Below are 14,729 nucleotides of genomic sequence, written 5' to 3' on the forward strand. Positions count from 1 at the left end.
TTAAGCAATTAATGCTTTGTTTAAAGCAGCTATTTACCTTAATGTCTATTTAATCCTGAATATCCATCACATAACACTGGGATGACCTAGAGAATGAGATTGCCTCATAACTGGAAACTAATAAAGATAAGCACACACACAGTATGCTTCAATAAAACACCTTTGAACTACTCTTGGATGTCTTTGTGGACTTAGGTTGTGTACTTACAAATGATTTACTTAACATTTAAATATTTATGGTACCATGCATTAAAACACTTTGTGATGTGCAAATTAATAACTTTGAAAAAGCATATTTTCAAAAACATATCCATCATAAAAATCTTTAAATGGTTTACTGATACAAATATGTTTAAGTACCAATTATTAAATGCAGTATTTAAATGTTTAGAGTATGATGCATTATTCACACAGATGTTCTTTAAGAAAATGTAAACATTTAAAATTATAACCCTTGTTTTTGTGACATGCAACATTATAATGTTTAAACAGCATTTTGCTGATGCCTAGATTTTATGACCATATTAAATTTATTTATATGAAATAACGTTTATTTTAAATGATCTTGATAAATTAAATTAAAAAGTTCAAATGAATGAATTAAATATTTATGGAATCATGCATTAGACAGGTTACCATGCATGCAGATTTCGTGATCATATTTGTCTAGGAACTACAACAAAAATATTTTTAAAAATTCACAGAATGAATTAAAATGAAATCGCAAGACCAAAAAGGTGACAAATTATTAAAAGTAGTGTCCAATTGTATGCATTCATTTGGAAAATGTATGCATTCATTTGGACCTTAAATCTGAAAACATTCAATGCATTTATAGAATTAAAATGACCCACTTCAGAAAAATCCATTATTATACGATAAAATGTATTTTTATTGTAAACCTCTAATGAAAAGATTCAAAAACTGTATTTCAATATTCAGTCGCTAATTTTATTCTTCAGCATTAGGTATGTGTCCAACACTATAAAATTAATCAGGAATAAAAAGTTACATCTTCAAAAGCAAACACCGTTTATAAATAAGACAACGACACAGTGTCACATCGACATTTGTGCACACGAATGCTGTCCTTTGGAATTGAGTTGAGGTCTGAATAACAATATTCACAAAACAGATTAGTTATTAAATACTCGTTATAGGCATGACGGCTGCAGGGTTTAATACAACTTAAACACACTTTAACATGCAAAGAGGTCGAATCATCTGCATACAGAAGAATAAACAACTTCCTAACATCTTGTGAACGTAAACGTCAACTTCCTGAGATGGGTAAACATGAAGAAACAGGAAGTCACATGACCACGACCAAAACACTCAAGTGTGGAGGATTCCAATCGGTTCATTGGAGAGTTTTAAACATCACTTTGAAAGTATTATTAGTAATACTTAGTGTAAGTCTTTTCCTCGTCCAGGTTAATGTAGCTAAACAACCAGCTGTGTAACCTTGATGTACAGTTTATACAGTTGTTTAATTATTAATATTCAAATAAAGTTTCATGCACGTTGTACATTTCCCAACTAAAAACTATTGTGAAGTCAATGGAAATAGAAAAGAAAATCAACTGTTGCGGCTTCCTGCTGGAATCACTTCTCCTGGTCCACAGTCATGATGAGTTTGACCTCAGGCTTCTGAAGCTGACCTTTGACCTTGTCGTGGAACTTCTCCCTGTAGCGATTGAACTCCATGATGCTCTCCGGCTCCTCTTCCAACCAGAACTTGTCAAACTCGTAAGCCAGGTAACCTGAAAACATGACATGGAAAAAACAAATAGATTACTTTTTACATAAAGAAAAGTAAACCTATTTGGGGAACTTTAATGCAATATTTACTGTAATATACTGCAAAATAAATAATGATACAATTTTTTTTTTAATCAGCAAAAGTTGAGTATAACAAACAGTAGTTTGCTGCAATAAGATACATATATACTAAAAATTAATTTTCCACATGTTCTACTTTTAAATACATTATTATTATTATTATTATTATTATTATTATTATATTAACATTAATTTCAATAATAAATAACAACAAATGAATAATAACAAAACAATGCATAATTTTTTTTTTATATATATTTGATATTGAATACAAATTATTATTAATTTAAAAAAAAATGGTGGCAAAAATCTGCACTGTCCTAAAATTTGGTTTTACTTTCCTTAACCTAAATGTAATTTTTATTTAATTATTTTGGAATTGAATATGATGGAACTATGATCTTCCCAGGTTTTGTGAGACTCTTTGCTCTTCATACTTATTTCTAAACAAAAAAAAAAATTATATTATATAAAAAATTATTTAGACATTTTATATCTATATATAAGTGCTGTCAAATGATAAGCTGCATACAAAATAAAAGTTTTTGTTTACATAATATATATCGACATGTACTGTGTATTTATTATGCATATATAAACACATGCATATATTCAAGAAAAACGTGTTATGTTTATATATTATATATAATCTCAATAATATGAATATAAATATATACATCTCAATATTTTCTAAATATATACTGTATGTGTTTGTATTAATATATACACAATAAATATATACAGTACACTACACACAGATATTATGTAAACAAAAAATATTTTGGATTGCGATTAATAGTTTGACAGCACAAATATATATATATATATATATATATATATATATATATATATATTTTTTTTTTACTCACAGTAGAAATGATGGAAGTGTTGCATTTGGGGTTTTCCACAGACTGTGTTGTAGAAATGAGGCTTCAGAGCATCACTCTTCATTAAGCTGTATGCCATCTCTGTCAGATTGATGCCCACGATGGCATACGAGTATCTGCAACAACACAAAGCATGCTGTAATGAGAGAATATTTACTCATTTGATCAGTTAAGATGCCAAGAATCACTAAACATGACCCAAACCCGTGAGCACTCACCCTAGTCTGGGGTGACTGGCGTGTGACAGGACCTGACGGGCCGCATCTGGGTGATTCTCACTGAAAAAACTGCACAAACAAAGAAAAACCTGAACTTCAATGCATCTGGGAAACAATGAAGCGTCATCTTCTCAGAAGCAGAGACGCTGCACTCACAGGAGGTTCGTGAGTCCCAGCATCCCCATCCCTCTGAAATCCGTCTTGGGATCCTCGCCCTGGAAACCTATGTTTCCCCACTGCTTAGTGACCCTCGACTCCAGCTTCTCTGATGGCATTAACAGATCCCACAACTGACAGAAAACAAACACAACTCAGAACCTCTGCAGCTCAGTCATCTGAAAATGATCCTAAAAACGAGAGATCACTCACCTTCAGAAGCATGTTCTCATGTTCTTCATTTTCGGAGTCAAACACTTGTTTTCTCAGGTCCTCCACCTCCTCAAACAACCCGCTGTATCCGTTTATTTGAAGCAAACACTGATGGAGGTTCACCTTAAACCTGCAAGAGAGATTTCTGCCTGTGAAACCGCAGATCTTGAATACATGCTAAAAATAAAACAATGATCAACCTTGAAAACAAAAACTGTGAAGCAATCAGACAAGATTCTTGACTTTCATTCAACTTGATTAAATAATTCACTTTTAGCATTAATGTTCATTCAAGTACTAATGCATTTATTTTACTGCTGTCAAACGATTAATCGCATCCAAAATAAAAGTTTTTGTGTGCATAATGTTTGTTTACTGTGTATATTTAAAGACACACATACGGTATATATTTAGAAAATATTTACATGTATATAGTTATATTCAGATAATTTATATATATATATATATATATATATATATATATATATATATATATATATATATATATATATATATATATATATATTGAATAAGCATTACATATTTAATACATACATGTGTGTGTCTTTAAATATATATAATAAATATACACAGTACATACACACATATTATGCACACAAAAACGTATATTTTTGGATGTGATTAATCGTTTATAATATTTATTAATAATATTTTGATATATATTTAGGTTTTATTTTAATTGGGGAAAACGGATACTGTTTTTTTTTTTTTTTTACAAGATTTCTACATTATTATTAATCTTAAATAAATCATAATATTATGTTTGGATTTTTTTAATTGGGACTGTTTACATAATGTAATGGCATGTGTATTTTAATATTCTGATCCAATATAAATATATAATATAGTATAAAATATTATTATTATATTTAAAAAAAAAATATTTTATATATATATATATATATATATATATATATATATATATATATATATATATATATATATATAATTTTATTGTTGCAGAAAAAGGTTGAAAAATGTTCAAGTTTATTTTCCCAACTGAAAGAAGGTAATGCAATCTTAAGAGAGCCTCACGTAGGATCTTTCTGCTCCTTGATTCTCTTCTCCTGGATTATTTGAGCCAGATGCTCATCCAAATCATTCTCCTTCAGAGATAAAGCTGCTCGCAACACCTGATCAAACGCAAACACACAGCAGAGAACGAGGTTTACCTGTCAGATCGATTGGTCTCGAGCGAAGAATCTGGTCAACATTAATGTTTAGCTCAGATAAGAAAATACTGAAGCAGACAGAAATCATCATCACACTTACCTTGCTTTTAGAGCACTTCAGGGAATACTCTACAAGAAAAACAATGAGAGGTTTGCAAAAGTGATGCATGACAACTCAAATGCAGTCTTGAAGAATTCAGCCCCCCAAAAAACAGTTAAATGATTCTTTAACTGTTCTCCAATAAGTGAATATATTTATAGGTATACACAGATGTAGTCCACGTATGATGATCATCACCTATCTGTGCCGTCCTCAGCGCTCCAGCTTTGCATCGGGCACAAATACGCTGCAGCTCGCATCTTCCTGTGACCAGCCGGAGGAACCATTTCAGCCAGAAGCGCAGACATGAGGAATAGAAACACTGCCAGATATACCCCAGCATCCTCTGAAACACAAACAGCATCAGTCAGCGTCAGTCAAAAATGCATGATTATACATGCAACAGGAACACAACACACACAAGACGGACACTTCCCGTGTGTTTTCTTAGATGCATACAGCTCAACACTGGCTTTAGAGGTGCACATCAGTAAAGCAGACTTTACTGAGTCCAGATTAACCCTGTACTGTGTGAAGTCTGCTAAGAACAAGCATTATTAGTAATCTCTAACAGATAAGATCAGTTCTGGACTCTGTTTACACTCTGTCCACCACCAAAGCACACAAACTAGTCAAATTAGATGACAGATGCAGCTTAATCATAAGCCAAAACGATGCTTTAAGACATCAGCTGCACAACACAACAGGTTGTTCGCGAAACATTGAAACCAAACATTAATTATCAAATAATTCAACTGGTGACGCATTTCACGTGACGCTACAAACGTTTATGCAGTTGGCTCGCCCGTTTTTTCTGGCATTTAATATTATTTGCTTAAATTTTTGTCTAACAACTGTATGAATCGCACTCACCAGCAGCCTCGTCGCCCGGAAATGATTCGTGTTTGTGCGCATGCGCAGAAGAGCTGAACATGATCCCCAGAGGGCCGCTTTTCTCTGACAAAACCCTTTTTCGATGCCTTTCGTTCCCCAACACTGTCAAAATTTATTTTTATTCATTTAGATTAGGTTATAGACAGAAGCACCGGCGGCGCCAGGGGGGGTCTTGGGGGGTCTCAAGACCCTGCCAAAAAAATGCCTTGACCCCCCATTTGACCCCCCAGCCTCTTCCTGATTAAAAAATATATATATGCGGGATAAAGATCCAAACATGTTTCTCTTCAAACTACGCAGAACAATAATAAATAATAATTATTTCGACATTTATTCATACACTGAACCGAGAACCGTTTCTGTCGGACGCGTCCGATTCGAGAACCGATGAGCTGATGATAACTGCGCATGCGTGATTCAGCGTGAAGCAGACTGACACAGAGCGCATCTGAACCGAACTGATTCTTTTGGTGATTGATTCTGAACTGATTCTGTACTAATGTTATAAGCGCGGGTAAACCAAAGGCTTGAATGAAGGGCAATCATCGCCAATGACGGCATTACATCGAGCGCAAAAGAACCGGTGAACCATTTTTTTTCAGCTGGTTTATTTGATCGAATTGTCCGAAAGAACCGGTTCACTTGAGCACCTGCTCCTTTGCCCCTTAAGTGCCCTTTTGTCAAAGCAAAATTTCCTCATTTTTTTTTTTGTAATAACATAAACTTTTGTGAATGCCTGCCCACGCCAAATCATAATATTAGTACAATTTATTAATAATAATTTAGCCGTAAATAAAATGACCAACATGATGACCGTTCACCTGACTACGACCTCATCGAACCAGGAAGATTCCTCATGCTGCACGCGCATTTTTTAATTGCTAGAGGATATTTTCAACATCGTGGCAGCTGGTAAGTGGTGTTTCATTCTCAGCGAAGTGATTTTGGTGTTTATTTACTTATTATTATTTTACAAGAACGATGTGATGTGAGAACATGCAGATACGTTGTTTATATTGCAGTGTGTAGCCTGTAGTCAAACAGTATAGAAGTAACTTCTATACTCTTTGCTGTAGTGTAGAAGTAACACTAGCGTGCTGTTTGAGGGAGAAAAGTTTCTCATGCATCGAGGGGTCTGGTCTTTTTTATGTTATTTGAATAAACTTTTATTATATTACAGTACTTATTTATTTTTAACATGTAAAAATAATTATCACAACACTAGTAAGGCTTATTCAGATTTTCTCATTCTCTGAATTATCATTATAAAAATAAAAACAATTCAAAAATGAATTAAAATATAATTATATTTTAAATGTGATGCAAATATTTTTTCTACAAAAGCAACAGTGTTTACAACAGCAAGACCACTTTAGCCTGTAAACTCAATAATATCTATCTGGAAATAAATGTAAAAATATCAATGTCAGTAAAAATGCATAATATACCTGACATGAAAGTGCAGTGTGAAGGATATGAATAACAAATATAGCCTGTCATTTGTTTACATTTCAAAGGTGTTTTTGTTGTTTAGTAGCAGAAAAATGCAGTTATTAGCCATGTCCACTGTATTTTTGTTGGTTTTCATGAGACCCCCCTTGAAAAGACTAGGACCCCCCCATTGCCCCCCCCCAATCAAAATTGTCTGGAGCCGCCACTGGACAGAAGTATATGTTCGTAGCAGTACCTGACAAACACAACGTTAGATATGGTTGGCCCTAAATGGGATATAAATAAACAATATGCTTATCTTGTCTAAAAAACGAATTTACGGGCTTCTTAATCCTTTTAATTTTAAAGCCTTTCAAAAAGCTATACATTTTTAGAGCTGAACATAACATTTACTAGCCTATGGTTATTAATCACAAGACTAGTGCTGTTAAATGATAAATCGCATTTGTTTACATAATATATGAATGAGTGTGAGCTGTGTATATTTATTACGTGTAGATATAAATACAAACACATTCGTGGATTGAATAAATGTAAGAAACATTATGCTATGCTTATATATTAAATATATTTATATATAAATATATAAATGTATATACATTTAAATATTTTCTAAATATATACTGTAGGCCTATGTGTGCGTATTTATATAGGCTATACATAATAAACAGTGCACATAGGCCTACATATAGTTGGTAAATAAACACTTATTTTGGATGCGATTAATAATTTGATTATTATTATAAAATAAGATATGTGGGAATATAAAGGATAGAGAAAATGAAAGAAAAAAAAAATCGCAATTTACTTTCTGTAATGTCCTCCAAGCTTTTTTTTTTATTATTATTGGAGGTGATTTTGTTAAAGTTTTGATAACAATAGCTATGTAGATCAGAAGCTAATATTTTGCAGCTGGTTTAAATTTAAGGTGGCCTTTCTAGCTTTGTGGATTTGGTATTTACCCATCACATAAAGGTTAAGACATCATTGTTGTGAGAAATATCATAACGGAAAAAGAACCTTAGGCTACTGACAGAAGCTACATGTGCTGGAGAAACACAAGAAATAGAGAAGCTGATATTTGACGCCAGAATAGTTTAGAATAATAACAAAAATAGGATAAATGTGAAATAGATTCTTCCTCCTCTTGGCAAAAAGTGCAGAGAGGAGAAATATTATGGTTAAATTTACTTAAAAATAAATTTTCCAAGCATTTTGCCTTCGCTGTAATAGAATTTTATCTTTGCTTCGATAAAAGAAAAAAATAAATAAGCTGAGCATACCTAAATTAATTTACAACACATCGCTGAAGCAATATCCTGTGAATGTGCAAGACTTCTGATTCTTTAGCAGATAAGGTTAAACAGTACAGTAAATGTTAAAACCATACTACAAACCAGTTTATGATTATGGTAATAAGTTTGCAGTTTGAAACTTTTTGTACAGAAGCGATTGACACCGGAATCTTCTTGCTTATACTTATACTAAACTAAGGTGGATATTCACTGCAGATTTCCACGGCTTACCCAGATGTTTTAGTTTAAAAAAATTTAAATAATTATGTTAGGTCTACGTTTATTCTCATGTCTGTAGGATCCCTAAGTCCTTTAAACCTATTGGCCTTCCATCAAACACACTCAATGTTGTCTTTTACAAACACATTTAGCTGGACAAAACCACAAAGTACTTTTGAGTTCGGTTCAGTTCTATTTTTAAGAGTGAGAAAGCTTCTCTGAACAAAAATACAAGAACAGACCAAAAAAATAAAATAGGCATTTTTTGTCCGAAAAACTCAAATCATAAAATAACAGAAAATAAATATACAAAGCAGCAGGGAAATAAAGGACTCACTCATACAGATAAGACACACTCAGTGAGGTGCAGTGTATTTAGTGACAGACATCAGTAACACTGTGAAACAGTCAGAACTGGGGTTTCTCTGCAGGTACTTTACTCCTGAATCCATCAGGAGGCACCAGAGAGCTGAAGCCTAATAAAGGCAGGTCCAGAGAGCGGAGGCCGTCTTTGCCCATCCTCATGGATGGATGTGGAGGGGGGTATATGGAGGGGTTGGCACCACTACCATCACTTCCTGTGTTATTGTTGTCATGACTGGCAGCGGTGTCCACGACACTCCTAGCGCTTGATTTCTGACAGCGAGGAAGGAACGAGCCTCTATAGTATCGATGATACAGAAGAAACAGCACCAACAGGAACAGCACGAGGAGCAACGTGATCAGGCCGATGCTGGCGTAAACGCCCCTGAGGATTCTGGGAGATGATGATGATGTCCAACTACACTCTAGAAAGTGAGTGGAGACAACAATGAAATAAAGAATTTTTTGGATTAACAATCCTTTTAAAGTGATATGAGAGCGCTGTCTGAACTCTCCCACAGATGTCTCTTACCAGGTTCAGCAGACGCCACACAAACTCTGGCCCCCGGCCCGTGAGGAACCTCATGATACCCATGGATGCAGCGACAGGAGTACGATCCAAACTGATTCACACACTCCGCGTGAGCGTCACACACCACCATCTGTGTCTCACACTCATTGATCTCTGTTCAAACACACACAAACACACCCTTTTATTTTATATAAAATATTTTACAAAATATTGTATTTTTACAAGATATTTTGGAACCAGAAGTTGCTATAAAATTAAATTTCTGTCTAACAAAGTTTTTTTTAAATTTGAAGTTTATATCACAAAGATTAAAGATCTAGGTGCTTTACCAAAAACAGCCACTGGGCGACATCCAAACTCCACTGAATATTTAATGCATTTACAGTCACAAATGTATCAATTTGTCACAATATTATTTATATCATAAAACAGTCACTAAATATAGAATCTTGAGACTCTTTCCAATGATAATCTTATAAAGAATAGAAAAAAAAAAAGTTTTGATTATAGAGTAAATTTCGGAATATGACACTTGACAACGCTGTCTAGTTTGTGTGTGTATATATATATATATATATATATATATATATATATATATATATATATATATATATATATATATATATATATATATATATATCAAATAACATTTTAAGTAGTGGTCTAGTCCATCAAATCAATGTTAGAAAAAACAACAACAACCATAATACATGCCGTAATAAATGTGGACATAGCATTATTTTAAAACACAGTCATTTAGTACTAAGATAATTAACTAAAACTACATGGAGACAAAAAAACAAAAACAAAAAAAAACCAATGACAAATACACAACAAAATTACAAATGTCAAATTACAAAATAAGAAAAAAAAAACTATAAAAAAAAACAAAAAAAAACACTATACTAAGAAATAAAATTAAAGTGATCTAAGCAGTCTATGCAATTGGCGCCCGGTTGACCTCTGGTTAAACTCTATACCCTAGTAAGGTCCCAATAGTCCTGCAGTGTGTGTGTGTGTGTGTGTGTGTGTGTGTGTGTGTGTGAGAGAGGGGTGTGTCTTTGGCCAGCATGTGCTCAGAGCACCGTTTCTGTAAATACAGAGGAACCTGAAAGACCACAGGACAAATCAATGTGTGTGGGATCTGAAAGCACCTTCACTAGAGACGGATACAATGACTCCCTGCATTTCAGAGGTTTGGGATTTGACGCTTCTGCCCTGAAGCCCCTGCAGAATGGACTGGAGATCCCCGTGTGTCTGCTTCACCTTCTCAAACTGCAGCCACACGATGAACAACACGCCAGAACTCAGCCTGGACACAGATTGATTGAAGCCTGTGAGTGTGAGCAGACTGCTTCGGAAAAGCCAATTATTTTGCTTTAGGAAGTGAGCTTTGTACTTACTTTTTTATTCTTTTGAAGTCCATGCTTTCTGGAGAGAGATGTCCAAATACTTCTCGCATCTATAAACCAATTTTGAGCCCAAAAGTTGCTCAGTTGACAACAAACTTCTGATAATCTATAAAGGGAATCATAATGTTGAGCCTCACCATGGTCTCCAGAGCAGATCTGAGAGAAGAGGATTCTTCACGATGTTCAGGCTCCAGATTGATCTCGACGCTCACCTCGAACAAGAGCTCTGATTGGACGCATGAAATGACATCTGAATGTGTGGCGTACGTCATTATCACTTGTAAAAATGAAACAAATGCTAGCTGCATTATTAGGTTGTTGTGTTAAACCATTTGAAACACATCTCACCCGCAGGAAAACGCCTGTCGTGGGTGACATTTCGTGAGGTTTGCTGGTAGAGAGCTTCCTCTGTAGAACGAAAAAGGTTAATGCAAGAAAACCTTAGAGATAATTAAGATGCATGGCTCATATGCAAAAATAATACAAATATTAATTTCATTTATTTGTACTGGGACAACGCACAACAACAGTGTTGTGACAGAGTTAGCTATAATGCTAATTTGCATCTGCAGTAAGTGTTGTTACAAAATAACAGTATTAAATGCCAAACAATACATATAATATAACATCATACTACATTAGATTACAAAATAAAAGTCAATGATCACATTGGTAGTAGTATTAACTTTTTAAAGCATTAAGAAAATATTTAAGATTGTTACTATTACCCATTGCAGCAAAATAACAATAAATCCTATTTTAGGGCCATTTTTAAGATCCTGCTCATGTTCAAGCAAAACAATGAAACTAATGTACTGAAATGGTATAAAACAAAGAAATTAAAAGTGCTATTTTAGGCTAATTTTGTGTGGTAAAGTGTACTTAATTTTCATGAAAATGTTACAATGCAAAAAAAAAAAAAAAACATCCTATAGAGGCTTCCTTTCTAATTGTTAAAATACCTTTTGATTTGCGTTGTATTAGAGGTAGTGTGATGCTGCTCTCAGTGGAAACACCTTCCTCATGGCCCTGCTGTCCCAGATTTACCCTCCTCACTCCTCCAGCATCAGACTCTGTTTGACCAGAGGAGTGTGCATCCACATTCCTGCGCATGGCCGACAGCGAGCGGGCGGCCGGTTTGACCAGTGGGATGTGTGTCTGTGCACTGAGGGTCATCTCTGAGACCCCTGCGTAAGCCGCCTGATAGCTGGGTCGTATTTGAGCCGCTCCACTCTTGGGTTGGTTGTGCTGGGTCTCTGGGTCGTCTTCTTGTGACATTGCCAAGAAATGATCATCGTAGTATGCCTCATCATCATCATCATCAAGCACATCTTCACTGTTGTAACCAGGAGATGAATCCCTGGAGCTCACGGAGGATCCAGACTTCACCGAGCTGGTCAGTCCAGCAGAAGAGGTCTGTGTGTTCACTCCGGTGACGTCTCGGTCCACAGCTGGTGGAGAATCTGTAATCGTTTCATCGTCATCTTCTCTTAATTCTGCTTCTATCACGTCTGTCAAATACGAAGAGTCATGTGACACCAGCAGGCCACACTCCAGAATCAGATCACTGAGGGGGTTTCTTAAACTAGTGAGGGTGCTCTAACCTTAACTAAAAAAAGCTGTCAGTCACACGGACACTCACCTTCATACACGGTATCAGAATGGGATCTGAAAGCTTTAAAGCGTCCGTAGAAGCCCCTGTAGGGGACGCGGCGGTCCCCGTCGATGAGCAGCACCACCTGAACCGTGTTGGACACGGAGGTGTACCTGGCCTTCCTCCAGCACCTCTCCAGGATCCTCTGCCCTCCTGCAGCCGCCGGAGACTCGTCCAGGTGGATCTGATCGCTCTTCTGCTGACAGGCATCCGCAGGAGTCAAGTCCTCCAGGTAGAGCTCCAGACGCTTCCCAGGAGGCACCTGGATGGTCCAGTTGCACCACACGGGGGGGTGAGAGCACAGGTAATCAGGGGAGAAGAGCTCGCCGCTGTCATCGCGGAGGACTTGATGGCAGCTCCGCAGGGCAAAGAACGCATATCGCTCGCGGCCTACACCTGACCAGAGACAACATTTACAGCACACACATCCCTCAAAACACAGAACCATTTTAACTGAAGAGGAAAAGCTGCAGCGAGATTAAATTTCCCAAAATAAAGATTAAAATTTGACATAACATATTTTGTCAAAAGTATAATAATAATAATAATAATAATAATAGTCTGTTTATCCCCTAGAATACATATTTTCATTGAAGGATAAATAAGAGAAAATTAAATATTAAATTTATTATTTTCAATAAGAAGATATGAAATAACCAGAGTAATAATGATAATAATAAACCATTTATTTCACCAAAATGGCTACATATTTTTTTATTGGAGGAAAAATTACAGGTGATTTTAATTATAAAAATAAGAGAAAATAAAATCATATTACATATATTATTTTTAATAAGACATGAGATAGCCAGGATATTTAGTATATTTATCTCCACAATATATATAAATATATATATAGTTACAAAATACAATATAAAGATTTAATAATATGAAATAAGAGGACATGTATTTTAGCATATTTATCCCCCAAAACATCCAATTATTATTTTAAAAAAGAAAAAGATTTAGATAAAGATAAATAAAAAAAATAATAATCCTAATGATACATCTAAAAAAAAAAAATATGAATTTTGTATAAAATATTTTCCTCCTTGCATGATATTTATAATGTTCATTAAAGCTTGTATCTTTTTAGGATTAATTTTTTTATTATTATTTAAACAGTATTTAAGGTACTTAAAATAATAATAAAAATATATCAATTAAGCTGATTTTATGATTTCTTTAAGTTCCACGGATTTAGCAAAAGCCTTATTTCTTTCGCATTATGAAGGACTTTCTTTACACATACTGACGCTTGCTAATTTTGCTTTAAAAAGTTTGAAAACCCGAGGACACAAAATAAATGTTAAGTCTAAAGGTAAAGGAAGAGGTACAGTACGTCACAAAGATAGCATTGATGTAAATGTGACTTCCAGCTGTTTACCTGCGGATGATTGTCCGCCAGATCTGTTGATCTGCTAAAAACAAAGAGCTTGAGTGAAACATGCAGCGGTCAGTGCATCAGATGACCAGCAGCCACGAGTTACTCACCTCAGATCCGCCTGTCAAACCGATCAAATACATCAATATCAAAAGACTGTGTGTTCTCAATAAATGCCGCCGTGGCATTTTGGATGTATGCTCGTGAACTTTCTACGCTGTTGTCAGATGCTTGTTTGTAAAACTAAACGGGAGAGGCCTGCATCAGCTGTATTATATATGTAGTTAATGAGGTAAGTTTACCTGAACGAGCTGTATATGACATGTGACTCGCTCGTCATCCGACAGAGGGCGCGCGCACACATACATTTGTCATATAGCCTATGGGTCATTTTTATTTTCCTTTTTTTTTTTTTTTTTGAAAGATTTCCATTAATGTATGGTTTGTTAAGATAAGAGAATATTTGGCTGAGATACAACTATTTGAAAATCGGAGAGTGCGAAAAAAAATTTTTCTACATATTGACAAAATCACCTGTAAAGTTGTCCAAAATGAAGTTCTTAGCAATGCATATTATTCATACAAAATCAAGTTTTGATATATTTATAGTAGTAAATTTACCAAATATCTTCATGGAATATGATCTTTACTCAATAAAGTAAAGATGGCTATTGCTACAAATATACTTGTGCTACTTATGACCGTTTTTTATCATGACCATAGAATACTAGTGTACATATTACTACACACTGAGTAGTATTTACCTAACCTAATTATGCATGCTTTTAAAAATAGAATGAGAAATGCTGATCATGATATTAGTAATAAAGAATCATAATATAGCAGCACAATTAATGCAAACAATCTTCACATGAATAATACAAAATGTAGTATTTTGTGCTTAGTAATACTAAA

The 14,729-nt window shown here is 34.6% G+C and overlaps 3 protein-coding genes across 5 annotated transcripts in view; 1 reads left to right on the plus strand and 2 right to left on the minus strand.

Annotated features, from left to right (window-relative positions):
• LOC127948447 (mitochondrial uncoupling protein 2-like) overlaps positions 1-171 on the plus strand; it is a 6,030-nt gene extending 5,859 nt beyond the window's left edge. The window contains exon 7 of the mRNA XM_052544884.1: positions 1-171. This exon is cut by the window's left edge and continues 423 nt beyond it. The gene's annotated coding sequence lies outside the window, so the exon portion shown is untranslated.
• A 758-nt stretch (positions 172-929) lies between these two features.
• LOC127948458 (ELMO domain-containing protein 2) lies at positions 930-5,568 on the minus strand. The gene is made up of 9 exons (XM_052544894.1): positions 5,483-5,568; positions 4,808-4,955; positions 4,610-4,638; positions 4,373-4,470; positions 3,317-3,446; positions 3,104-3,237; positions 2,948-3,016; positions 2,712-2,845; positions 930-1,763 (listed from the first exon to the last, which is right to left on the minus strand). Exons 1-9 carry the CDS (start codon positions 5,522-5,524, stop codon positions 1,606-1,608), a joined length of 942 nt encoding a protein of 313 aa, XP_052400854.1. The 5' UTR covers positions 5,525-5,568; the 3' UTR covers positions 930-1,605.
• Positions 5,569-8,641: 3,073 nt separating this feature from the next.
• Positions 8,642-14,107, minus strand: zgc:66455 (uncharacterized protein LOC393502 homolog). 3 transcript variants are annotated; one of them, XM_052546352.1, is made up of 10 exons: positions 13,925-14,107; positions 13,818-13,851; positions 12,419-12,826; positions 11,739-12,239; positions 11,125-11,184; positions 10,914-11,002; positions 10,768-10,826; positions 10,519-10,676; positions 9,365-9,517; positions 8,642-9,257 (listed from the first exon to the last, which is right to left on the minus strand). In XM_052546352.1, the coding sequence occupies exons 1-10, from the start codon at positions 14,000-14,002 to the stop codon at positions 8,878-8,880; spliced, it is 1,920 nt and encodes a 639-aa protein (XP_052402312.1). In that variant the 5' UTR covers positions 14,003-14,107; the 3' UTR covers positions 8,642-8,877. The 3 variants fall into 3 exon arrangements, with proteins under 3 accessions (XP_052402312.1, XP_052402311.1, XP_052402310.1); XM_052546351.1 differs by having other exon boundaries at positions 11,739-12,287; positions 13,818-13,848; positions 13,925-14,106; XM_052546350.1 differs by having other exon boundaries at positions 11,739-12,287; positions 13,925-14,105.
• Positions 14,108-14,729: the final 622 nt, after the last annotated feature.

Source organism: Carassius gibelio, chromosome B1 (genome assembly GCF_023724105.1).
Source record: "Carassius gibelio isolate Cgi1373 ecotype wild population from Czech Republic chromosome B1, carGib1.2-hapl.c, whole genome shotgun sequence".
Taxonomy (NCBI): Eukaryota; Metazoa; Chordata; class Actinopteri; order Cypriniformes; family Cyprinidae; genus Carassius; species Carassius gibelio.